The sequence below is a fragment of the Nestor notabilis genome, unplaced genomic scaffold (genome assembly GCF_000696875.1).
Source record: "Nestor notabilis isolate BGI_N333 unplaced genomic scaffold, ASM69687v1 scaffold24996, whole genome shotgun sequence".
NCBI classification, from domain to species: domain Eukaryota; kingdom Metazoa; phylum Chordata; class Aves; order Psittaciformes; family Psittacidae; genus Nestor; species Nestor notabilis.
In genome coordinates, this window is record NW_009932763.1 from 41,463 (window position 1) to 54,470 (window position 13,008).

Here is a 13,008-nt window from a genome sequence, read left to right on the forward strand (position 1 = left end):
CTCTCTCTGGGAGATTTCATCTCATTCTCTCTTCCCCTGTGCTGTCCGCTGGGAAGATTCCCCTAGTAACCCAATAAGCCTGGGACCAATTCTTGCCTTACTTCCACCCTGCATTTGGTTAAAGGGAAATAGTTCACCTCTGCTGAAATCAGCCAACAGCCATTTGTTTGCTGGTACCACTGTCCTCCGTTTTGTCTTTGTGCAGCACTTGGGTCCTCTTTAATTTGGTGTCAGATCACAAAGAGCCATCAGGAAGTCCAGCTGTTTGGAATTCACATATAAACCCTACTAAAGACAAATTATTGAGGAGGAGGGGGCAGCTGCTCAATGGGACTCAGTAAATGAAGGATCCAGTCATAGTTCTAACAACAGCTAATGTTGGAACCTATAAATGCTCTGTGTCTTAGTATTCCCATCTATCAAATAAGGATTATTTAGAAAACTTTGTTTTGACTCCACTCTGAGCAATTCAGAACATACTGTTTATGGGACTGGGGAGTCCTTGAGTATAAACAGGGAGCCAAACCAAAGGAAAAAGAAATGCTCAAGTATAGTGGCCTGAAAATTAGTTTGTATCCTTTTCAATCCAAAAATCTTAATCTGTACCCAGAAATCAGAAAGTGAATTTTAGGTGTAGAATTCTCTTAAACTTTTTTGTCAGACTGGTTCTAAGGACCTTCTAAGGAGCCTTTTGTATTACTTATCCCTAGGCAGATTTAGGTCATGGTATTTTGGAAATTTAGAAGTTTTTGTACCAACAGTACAAGTGAAAGGTCTTGGAACAGGCCTTGTTTTTAAAATCCCAAATCAATTATAATCTCAGGTTTCAATCCAAATATGATTACACACCTCTCTAGGCTCATTCTTTTTTTATTGAAGGCAAAAGATATCTGCCTAAATTTGATATGATCAACAGAAGGGTGTCATTCATCTAAACAATTTTTAGATTTCAGATTTATTTGAATTGCAAAAATGTTATCCACTTATCAGCAAATTAGTATGTAAACTAAAAAATGTATTTATTTGGTAACACATTAAGTACTTCTAAGAATTTCCAAAGTTTCTAAAAGTTAATAGTCACTATTATGGGATCAAAAGCAAATGACTTGTATGAAATAAGTATCAGCAAATTGGCTGAGATATAAATAGATGCAGCCCTGGTCTCCTGAGCTCCATTCCTTATTCTGGTAGATTTTTATGATTTAAAACTAAATGCAAATTGTCAATTGAAGATACTAAAAGGACTGTCAATGTATACAACGTGCAATCTATAGAGATTAAATTACATACTCTATTTAGAGGGCAATTTGGAGCATGATAATTGTGCTCAGTTAGAAGGCTCTCCAACGTACACCTTTTGCATTATATATTTAGGCAATCATAGTTCAGTCAATGCTGCCAATCTCCTTCAGAAATTCGTTGGTTCTTTTATCTGTGGAAGGTTAGGCTATCTGTATTGAGCAGGCATGGACAGAGTTCTTTGTTCACAGTTTGCCAGGCTCCAGGTATTTTTACTTCAGATACAGCTCTGCTGTTTGTATGGGAGTTTGTGTCCCAAAGGTGTCTATCCACAGTCGTGTGGTGCAGAGCTCATAGTGCAAACCCTGCAGACCTGAGCTGGCTCCATGCAGGTAGAACACCACTGTCTACTCATCGTAACTGTGGGGCCAGGGGTGCACTGCAGAGATAGCAGTGTGTGTCTACACGAAGTCAGCAAGTGCAACAGGGTTAGCCTGGCTCAGACCCAGCTCTGCCAAACATACAGCTGCTGATGAGCTGCTTTGGTGCCTCTAGGTACTTTGTAAAGACTTCTGAGTGTGGCATCCTTGTAATGCAGAAAGATAGCCTGGGTCCAGGAGAGTGCCAGGAGCAAAGGAGAGTGGTGACAAGCCACTTGATGTGCAATGCTACATGTGCACTATGTAGCTCTCCCCTACCATGGAGCACTGGACACACTTCAGACGTATGCCAAGGGCTCTGCAGCACGGGTTCAGCTGGGTGTTCTCACTCCAGCTTTGTTGGACACTGCACTGTCTTTAGCCAACACCTTTGTTGTCTGTGTTTTTCTGTTTCTCAAGATATTTCAGCTCCCTCTTGTGTTGGAGAATGGAGCCGTGTAATGGACTTCAAGCTGGATTTTGGGAATCACAGAAAGATAATTTACCAGTGGCAACTTGTCTGGCATATAATAAATTATTATTTGTACTGAATGAAATTGTATTTGTTTTTGAATCATGATAATCCTGAAATTATATGCAGCCACTAGTACTAAACTGTTCATTCAGTGAGAATGCTTAACTCACTGAAGTCTTTATCCAGCTTAATTTTCCCATCAGCTTAATAGTTCTGATGTCTCCTCCTATTTGTGCCCCACTTCAGCACATTCAAGTCTGCAAAGAAAGATATTTTCAAAATCTGCTTTTAAAATCATTACATTATTTGCAGATAGAATGGAAATGCTTGAATTTCATCTCTCCGTATATCAAATGAATACTGAACTCCTGAAAAAAGTTTGTTATTCAAGGATACATGGAAAAGCAGCTAGAGCACACGTGCTGACCTTAGTCAGCAAGGTGCTTCAGCTGTCATTCTCAAAGGGCTGTGCAGGAAGGCCTAGACAGGAGCGTCATGAAAGAAGAGCGCCAGTCCTCCAGAGAAGCTGTTGAGCTTTCATGAAGCTTTTCTGATTTCAGGAAAGCTGCCAGAAGACACAAAGTTGCCAGAAGAAAGCCAACCACTGGTTGAGGAGCGCTGACGCATTTAAATGAACGACTGAATCACAGAATCACAGACTTGTTTGGGTTGGAAGGTACCTTAAACTCATCCAATTCCAACCCACTGCCGCAGGCGGGGACACCTTCTACTAGAGCAGGTTGCTGCAAGCCCCATCCAACCTAGTCTTGAACACTGCCAGGGATGGGGCAGCCACAGCTTCTCTGGGCAACCTGTGCCAGTGCCTCAGCACACTCACAGGGAAGAATTTCTTCCTCATACATAATCTAAATTTACCTTCTTTGAGTTTAAAGCCATTCCCCATTTCCTGTCACCATGTGCCTCTGTAAAAAGTCCCTCTCCCGATTTCTTTTAGGCTTCTTAAGGTACTGGCAGGGATGCTCACTTTAAGGTTTGACATTTGTTATAATGCTAGGTCCTTACCACAGCAAGGTGAACTTTGTAAGCTATTTGTGGATTAATGCTCAGATGTGAATGTTTTGGATGAGCAAACACTTCCCCTATAGGAAGCAACACATAAAATACTAGTGGAGATACTATGTCAGTACTGTGTTGTAAAGAACACTTGATGAGAAACCACTGAAAATAATGGGTGCTTAGTTGTGTGACATCTTTACTGGCATGGCCTTGAGCAGTATATGCAAGTGGGGATGTTCTGCAGGGAAAGATTTTGCTTCTGCTTGCCAGAATTTCCAATGCAAAGTGTTGTAGGGGAGGTGCTGTCTCACTGACCTCAGCTGCTGTAATTATTGCTCAGAGCCTGGCACCACTAACAAACTGCAAAGGATTCTGTACATAAGGATAAGCAGTTAGAGCTCCTCCTACAAGTTAGCACAAAGCAAGCCAATTGTATGCAGTATAATGTGCAGCTCCTGACATTTGCAACATCTCACAAACCTCCCATGCAAATCTAAGTTGGCAAAGTGGTCATTCTTCTGGTCTTCAGGCCTTGGTGCACAAGGGCGTGTTGTGGTTTAGGAATTGTTTCCATAAAGCTGTCCAAAGTTTAAGAACATATGTATACACTTACACGGATTGACTTCCACTGTACTCGCATTTAGTTTCTTTTCTCTTTGTGTAAGTAAATGGTCAACAAATGTGAAGATGTGAACAAATATGAAAAGTAAGTTTCACAGCTGCACATGTAAATGTTTGTGGAATAGCTGTTTTTATTTTATGTACTTCTACCAGAAATTTCTGTGCACTGAGAAGGATTGGGTTACTTAGTCCAAAAAAGTCAGTACAGTTAAAAGTAAATCTATAATGTGTAGGGAGGTGAATATGTTAGTTTCAGACTATGGATACATGAGGAATTCACCCAAACACCTCCTAAATATGCCTGTACAGTTAACAGAATTGATATCTAAAGTAGCTTGCTTATTGCTATTCTGCAATGTAGCCATGAATTTCTCACATAAAGCACTTACTTAATAATGTACCTGATTCTAAGTCCATAATGTTCAGAGTTCTTCTGTTATAGCCAAGGGATTTTCTAGGGGTGAAGGTACAGAACCTGGCTAAAATTATTGCTACCCTTTGATTGCGTGATCTCTGTGAGGGCAAACAGATGACTGCTATGTGACTTCAAACCTTTCGGAAACATCTGACAACTTTCCTTTCAATTAAGATGCAAAAGATGAGTAAGTCTAGATGTCTAGAGAAGCTCTTAATTTCTCATTGCTTACAAATTCTTTAATTAGTTTATAGGGTATGGATGTTACATGAAGAAACCTCTTAAAGAAGCTCCAGATGTATTCAGTGGGAGTTTGTTGTCCAGGAAAGTGGCATATCAGTGAGAACTGCTGTTCATGTTTAGCATATGCTTAGAGTCTTTTCTTACCAGATATAGTTAGCAGAATACACTCTCATTAGTTCTTGTTCTTGGATTCACTTTTTAAAAGCATTTATAGGCAGACTTGTTTATGCTTAGTTTTGAAGTGATGTTTCCTCTCTTTTGGGAGAGTTTGCTTCACAATTGTTTTATATGGATAGGTTCCTGCATCTTCCTTTGGAGCACATAGTGTTGATGGCTCCCTTTGATGTGATACTGAATTATGTGGACCCTTTAGTCAGTGGTGGTATTTCTGATGAAGGCTTGTACCCAAAACCACAAACCTATTGGCCTACAAAAGTAAGCTTTGCTGTACAGGGAGAGGGTTATTTTCAGGATACTCTTGGCTCACACACTCATAATTTTATGTTCGTAAATATGATAGATGTAGACTGCCATGACTGGAAGTTGTCTTTATTCCTTGTTCTTAGGTAGCATTTTGCAATTACTCACTTGTGAAATACTTATCAATTTTGTGAATTTCCTTTACTGAATCTGGCATGAAAATTTCCCTGTAAAAATGTGGTTTATTTCTCATGCAGAAAGAACAGACTACAGTCCTGAGAAAAAGGATTATCAGAGGAAAATAGCCATAGCTCATTACATTTGTTGACAATTTCACTGTTTTGTTTAAAAAATTGCCAGGACGTATTCATATACATCATGAATTTTTACAGGTGCAGTACCTTGTGAGAAGAATAGTGCTTTTGTTGCTCCTAAGTGGTATTTTTTCAACTGTCAGAGCAAATGAAAGCAAGATGGTGACAAGCTTTTCCCAGACACAAGAATGGAGAGAACAAATATCAAGTATGCCTGTATTCAGACAAAACATTTGAATAGGGTTGATTGATTGATACTGAGCAGATAAGTGAACTTTTTTTGCAGTGATGCACTTGTGTTTTTCAAAAAAAAAAAGTTCATAACGAATTATTTTAATATATGTTGAAAGAATAGAAGATCATTTGTATTTTGTGTGTTTAATTCCAAACCACTGAAGAGGGAATTAAAGTAATGTGTGTCTCCAAAGAAATGTGAATTTGATATTTCATTCCCAAGTGGATTGCTCTTATGGCTGACTATTACTAACAGAAGGGCACCAGTTGTTATCAGATTGTGGAGTGCTCACTTTGCAAAGTTTTCAGTGTACATATACTTTGCAACTGATTTTAACCATCTCTAATGAAGTATTGTAGAGGTCCCATTCCTTCCTGTTATAAGCAACTGTCCTGTTGACATCAGTAGGACCTTAGCCTGTATTAAGCCTGAACGACTGAAACCAGATTTAGTAAAGTGAAACACTCTAGAAAGCCTAGGTATAGAACCACTTCAACCCGAATTATTGCCCAACTCTTAAGGCTTCATAAGAAAAGCCAAACATGCTTGTCAAAGTCTGTCTGTCACTGCCTTGGCATGGAAATTGCAATTTGAAGGGATTTCTTCCAAGTCTGAGGTTTAGAGGTTTCTCCCTGCTTTCCCTCATGCTGGACCCGAAAGTTTTGTTCTAGATTCTTGGCAAGTGTTCCCGTCTCTCACTGAATGTCAGTGCTGAAAATCAGTGTATTTCTATTGAATTTAGCAGTGCCTTTCTTGAAGTATTAGATGAACTATCAAATCACGATACTTCCTCCCCTTCCTACAGTTTATTCTTGTGCAGGTAGAGATAGTAAGCTTTGGCAGCTGCTTTTAGGAAATAATCTACTGGTTTAGGAAATAATCTGCAGGTTTTAGGAAATAATCTGCAGGTTTTAGGAAATAATCTACTCTAAACTCATGGTCAGGTCAGCTTTGTGTGAAGGAGTCATGTCCCAGAGTGAAGTGTCTGTTTCCCTTAAGGGTAATGACATCAGCTTTCTGTTTGTGGCCCATTCTGGAAGTACCTCTTCTCAGTAATTCTCCAACTGCTAAATAGATGCTTAGTGTTTCTGGCCTTCCTGCTTCCAGTTCTGCCTGCCCACCAGAAGGCAAAAGTTTGCATATGTTCTTGATGTAAGTATACAACCTACAGAACCAAGGTCAAGGTGTACCACTTGCCATTTAGTCTTGCGGCTGAAGGCTCAAGCGCTGAGGTACATTTAACATCCTTAACAAGTCTTCCGTAAGCTGTAGTGCATCCCAGAAGCAAGTTCTTGTTCTCTAGTTACTGTGGTTGAAAAGATAGCCCCAAATACTCCAAATTGGATGATCTCCCATGTGGCTTGGTAGTACCAGAGAGAACAATGGAACTTATTTTCACCTCAACTGACAAAATCACTCCTTTCTATGATATTTTTACAGTGGGCACCAGTGCTGTTGCTGTTTTCAGTCCCTGTTTTAATGATGCTAATTATCATACCTTGTTCTTTTTTATCCAAAAATGGTGCATCATTTTGGAAAGGCACTATACTGGTGCAAATTTAATATTGCATCATTACTTCTGCTTCTCTGACCCTGTTGCACATAACGTGAAACTTGATAATCAGAAGATTCAGCTCTCCCTGTTGTAAAAAGAAGAAACACTGTTTTCTGAATTGGGCTGTCTTTATCTGGTTGGATCTGAATACACTAAAACTTCACAAATATTTCAGTGTACAGATAGAGTCACAAATTGAGCTGTTCACCAGAACAGTGGAACTAAGTCCAAACATTGTGAATAGATTCTACCACAGCCTCACCCACTACAAAGTCGTATCCCAGGCTTGGTGTGATACCTGAAAATGCATAGAACTACTTTGAGTCATAAAGGAGCAAACAAAGAATATAGGGATGGTGTTTTGCTTTACAAAGGCTTAAGTTCAAGAAAATTATAAAGAAAATATTTTAAAAAATGCTGTTCAAATCAAAGTTCTGTTATAATGCAGTTCTTTGTTTGAAGATGCTGAATATATAGTTTCTTATAGTTCACTTCAAAGTCAGGTTTGTTAACTGATTACACGTCGTAGCCCTTTGCTATAAATGATCTAGCTTTACATTTGAGTTATGAACACATCCTATATTGTCTTTGTAAGGGCAGTACATTTCCTGGCTGTCATTATTTGCCATTGTGGTGAGTTCCTTTGAACTCAACCCCCCTTATTGTTTTCAGAGCACTGAGTTTAGTTTACCCAAATCCCTGCCAACAGTTTGTGTATCACTCCTGGTCATTCACTGTGCTGGTCTCAGAGGACAAATAGCCACAAATGTTTCAGAGCTATAAACAGAGACCTCAAGACCCCTGCTGTAGTCAGGCATGGTGTAACACACACCACGTTATTCATTGTAACAGTGGTGTCCCTTTGTTTCTACATGGTTGGACTCACTTCTCAGTAGGTGTGTGCACTGCTATCCTTCTATTCCCAACACAGAAATATCAACTGATTATTCAGATTAATTCAACAGCTGATTCAATCCTGATCTATTTTCTCCTTTCTTTATCCTAATCAAATCCCATTTTCCCCAAGAGGTCCATAATACAATTATTTACTCACAGATCGAAGTTTTTGTTTTATAGTTTAGTTGTTAATTTATATACCTTTCTGGTTTTGGTTCCATGTGTTTGATTTCAGTGTCTTTGCCTGTCTTGGTCCACACTGCAGAATGCCCTTTTGCTTAGGAATTGGAAAAAGCCCATCCTTTACAACTGGGGCACTTTCCTTCTGCTCAGTGCTTCATCCTGCTTCATTGAACTATTGAAGCAGCTGAGCAGAGAACTACTTTAAGATTTTTTGCAAGTAGAGAAGCAGGCCAAGCCTGTGAACAAATTATTACTTTAAAGCTCTAAAGTCAGCTCAGTTTGGTATGTGGTCATCTTTGCCAAAAATTATTGTGTTCCCTGTCAAAGTTGGTGCAAGCAATAGTGGTATGTTGGGGAAGATTTGTGCCTTTTGTCCAATTCCATTTTGCTCAGTGGCAAGTATTGCATTTGTAAAGGAGAAACCAAAGCTCACAGAGGCAAAAGTCTCAATCACACAAGAATACAGATCAACATTACAATTGCATTTTAACCTTAGTCTTCTGATGCTTATTCTAGAGGCTGGATGCTAAGTTTTCACCTTCCAGAATAAACACTTATAGACACAGAATTCTGATTAAATAAAACAAAGTTAAGTCAACACTTACTCATAAAATTCAGCTGCAGGAGTGAGCTTGTACTTCGAATATTTGGTACCATTGCCAAGCACTGATGCATTGAAGAGTTTGGGATCTGTACAGTTTGGACTGTTCCAACTGTTGTCACAGTGTGTCCAGGGGAGCTCAAATGTGAATGATGAAAATAGGTAATACAGAGACCAAGCTATAATAACGTTGTAGTAGAATCCCACATAAAGAGCTATGAGTATCACTGCATAGCCTACACCTAAAGACAAAGAAAAACTAGATTATACATGGTGTTTCACATAAAACAGTATATGCAAACACTGTAGTTACTCAGCCATACATAGTTGCAAATTCACTTCAGGTCTTCTAACCAATAAAAAGAATTTTTGACACTTATGTCCACACATGCGGAAACAGTGTCACTGACCTTAATCCAAAAATTATATTAATGGTTTTGGAAAATGACTATCTGTTAGCAAATCCAGTTGTTTGCCAGAAAAAGAAATTAAGCAGTGCTATGTCAAAATGTGCTCTTGTACAACTCTGTTGCTGATTTGCTTCCAATGCACCAGATTGCAAGCCCATGTTAGGAGTGAAACTCACTTCATCTTCCTAATGTCAGAGACCTTGGCAACTTTTCTTGGAAAAGTAAAGCTCCAGACTTACGTGAAGTTTCCCTATGCCTCACATTCCCACCCTGAGCTAGTTTGGAACAGACACTGATCCCTCTCCTGTTTCTTTCCCATTGTTACTCTCCAGATTGGCTTCCGTCAGCATGTGACTAGGTCCAAACTATGCATGAAGCAAGTCTGTACTGTTCCACTGAGGGACTCCAAGGGATTCTTGGCCATGCCAGTAAATCTTGGTGAATATCAAGCTTAGGCCTAAACTGTGTGTGGACCTTCAAACTGTATAATTATGTCCCCAGGATTACAGAATCCCCCCACGAGCATTCTCTTTTGAATTTGAACATTTGTTTTGTGGTTTTGTGTACTGAGAAGTGTGCTTGGAGGGTCCCTAAAGTGAAAAAGCCCCAGAGATTGCATGTTCTCCTCATGAAAATGCACAATTTTAAGTGGTTTGGGAGGAAGCTTTGGTACTAATGTGAGAGCAGAGCTACAGTTTGTTGCGAGACTTTTCAGGAAGCTTGCTTAGGTTGGGTTATATTATTCTTCTTCCTTTACTGCGTGTGCATCACTGTTCTCTGAATCCTACCCAGTGTTGTATGTGGAGATTACTGCTGGTTTATGACTATCAGCATTGTACTGTCACAACACCTAAGTGTGAACCTTTCATATTTCTTGATAAGACAAGGAAGCAGCACACACTTTCAGTACTAATCCTTGGTTTAAAAATTGCCTAAGGAACAGATGCTGACCCTGAAGAAGCTGACAGTTCAGAGACTGCTGCATACACCAAAGTTACTCCTTGCTCTTCAGGAGGTTTTTAATATATATACCAGTCTGCTCATCCCTAACACTGGAGAAAAGATTGTGAAAGTAAAAATGAAACTGTATCTTCAAATCCTTGGTGCTTAAATTAATCCAGTACATTAACACTCAAACTCTAGTGACATGTTACGGTCAATAAAATGGAGTGGAGTTGGGGAATCACCCAAGTGGATCATTCTTAAATATTAATTTGAAACTTAAAATACTAAAACCGAGTAATATACGCTACACTGAAATTGCATGATTTTTGTTTAAAAGAAGTCTTTCTGAAATTCCTCTGATTCAGGAGGACAATGATAGATATTTAATATCAAGATTAAAAAATATTTCTTAAATGTCACTCCACTGAAATAATGAGAATATTCAGGAATGAATTTGCTCTTGTGTTTCTAGATCTAGCTTTCTTAAAAGTAATGCTGGACCACCCACACTCTAAAACAGACCCTGGAAAATGCAGAGATGAAAACAGACTGTTGCAAAGGATACAGGGTATGTTTTTAATTGCACACATTGTGAGAGCATCTCATTAGAAGTAGAGTCCTTAGAGTTCATAGCAATAATACTCATAGCTAAAATGAGTACTATAGTACTGTTCCTTTAGAGAAACTGTTACAAATTTGTGTAGACTGTACTTTTCATTTGAGTGAGAGTTTTGAGTTATCCCAGAAACAACACTAAAGCATTAGCAGTAAAATGTGTTTGTATGTTATCAGAAGATTTGGCAAAACTTTAAAAGTACAGAGTTTATACTAGCGCTGAGGTGCAAATACAACTCAATGCTTATTACCTTTTGAAAATCAAATAACTTATGCTATTCTATATCCTAGTAATGAAAACACTTAAAAGTTAACAGTAAGGTATGTTTGGTCCACCTTGAAAATGTCAGCTTAAAAACACAGCCTTAATGTCAACAAGACTATACATGAAATCAGTTCTATTTTCCTTTCTCATCTTTTCAATCCTGAAGTCAACAGAGTACCTCTGAGCACAGTTGTATTTGGTTCGAGCATTTTGAGATCCTTTAGGTCTAATTTTTGCAGGGAGGTTTTCAAAATCCTCGTTGCTATCCAAAGGCATTAACTGATACTGGCAGGAATTTTTACTGAGCAAGGGTCTTCAGGTTCCCCGGTGCTGGGTTGAGGTTTCCCTCCAATGAAGGGATTATAGAAGAATTAGGTCTGTATGAATTAATTTTAAAATGGGGGGGCATATATTTTATTAACTCGCTTATTTATTTTTATTATATCTCTAACTTTGTTGTGAGTTTTGGGTATGAATGATAAGAAAAACCCCTGCAGTCTTCCTATTCTGCACTAGACTCCTTGAAGAGGAAAGCTGTATTTTGGGAAAGAAGACTAACATTTACTCAGTGTAATCTATATCCAAGCACTGGATCCACCAAGTTTAGTTTGCTATTGTTAAGCTCCTCAGCTTTTGTCAGTCACAGGATGAACATGGTCTGAATTTTAAGGTTGTAAGGTCAGCTGAGCTTGACTGGCTTCATTTCAGATAGCTCTGTGTTGAAAAGATTTTTACGTAAGATTTTAGATACAACCTGGTATAGATATAAGGGAATTTACAATTTTTACTGGTAAGCAATGCTTAAGATTCTTGAAGCTCCTCAGCAGGTTATGTTTCATGTATAGAAAGCATATGGCTTCTTTCACCCACAGGGATCCCTTTATTCCTCATTACTGCCAGACACCTTGATCAATATCCAAATACCTACCCTGGGCTGTTTTTTCCTTGCAGAATGATTGCAAGTTAGTGTACCAGACAACACTCTACAGCCTTTTATTCAGTGATACTGGAGAGTTATCCCTAGTGAAAAACACTCAATAGTAAAATTCATGTTTTATTAAGTGCTTTTCATTGTTAGATTTGAAAACCACTTTACAAAGTCCATTGGAATCATTGTTTCCATTTCATAGATAAGAAAACTGAAGTACAGAGCCACCAGTAACTGGTGCAATGTTACAGGTCTACTGGCTGAATGACAGCCTTCACAACTCCATTTCAGTGTTCTAGCCATTGTGGCACACTGACTTTTACAGAGCTCCACACAGTGGACTGGATGGAGTCAGTGATTATATTAGCCACTGGGGAAGACAGCGTTGAACTGACCTGCATGAGACTTTGAATTTCCATCTGTGTGCATTGCCAAGCACTCCCTCTACCTCAAGATACCCAGTTCATCCCACACCACAGTATGCAAGGAAAGGAAAAAAGGGCTGATCTACTCCTGCTCACTGCTCTCTATTGCTCTCCTCAGCAATCACCCTGATTTCTGTGGCTTTTCCCATTTTATGCTCCACCTGTGCTAATAAAAAGACTTCTGACTTCAAGGGTTGAGGAAAGGTCAGCAAATATCATGCTGTCTGTGGGAAGGTGAGAGACCTTTACTTTGTGATAACAAATATGTGGCACCCTCATGGTGCTATTCATGTGAACAGAGGGGCACTTACCTTTGAAAACTGGACAGATTTTCCACACAGTGGCAGCCCCTTCTCGGTTATACTGTCCCAGTGCTAATTCCATATAGAACAGGGGCATTCCAGCAATGATTAAGAAGAGGATATAGGGAATAAGAAAAGCACCTGGAAAGAGAATAATTAGACATTGTAGTCTCAGTTTTGGCTACATCTTGCTTTCTTTATTGCTTACTTTTACTAGCTAAAGACAAAGCCAGTCTTTGGGAAGTTGAAAGGAAATAAAAGGAAGGAAGAACCTGTGTACTCTGGTCCCTTTCTTGTATTTTTCCTTTTTTTCTTTTTTTTGACGATCTCAGAGAAAGAAGCCCTGAAAAAAGCTGTAGACTGTGGCTTCTATTTCCCTCTAATGTTTCCTGTCTGCTTTTTGGCTTCAAAGGGAAAAAGATGTGTCCCTGAAAATTAATCCCTAACAGCAGAAGAAATAATGCACTTGCAGAACTAAAAGGGA

At 39.0% G+C, this 13,008-nt stretch overlaps 1 protein-coding gene across 1 annotated transcript in view; it reads right to left on the minus strand.

Annotated features, from left to right (window-relative positions):
• SLC6A2 (solute carrier family 6 (neurotransmitter transporter), member 2) overlaps positions 1–12,660 on the minus strand; it is a 42,971-nt gene extending 30,311 nt beyond the window's left edge. Inside the window, exons 1-2 of the mRNA XM_010016568.1 lie at positions 12,534–12,660; positions 8,639–8,876 (exon numbers count right to left, since the gene is read on the minus strand). Coding sequence (XP_010014870.1) covers positions 8,639–8,876; positions 12,534–12,621 — 326 coding nt within the window. The 5' untranslated portion in view covers positions 12,622–12,660. The remainder of the gene's footprint in view (positions 1–8,638; positions 8,877–12,533) is intronic.
• Positions 12,661–13,008: the final 348 nt, after the last annotated feature.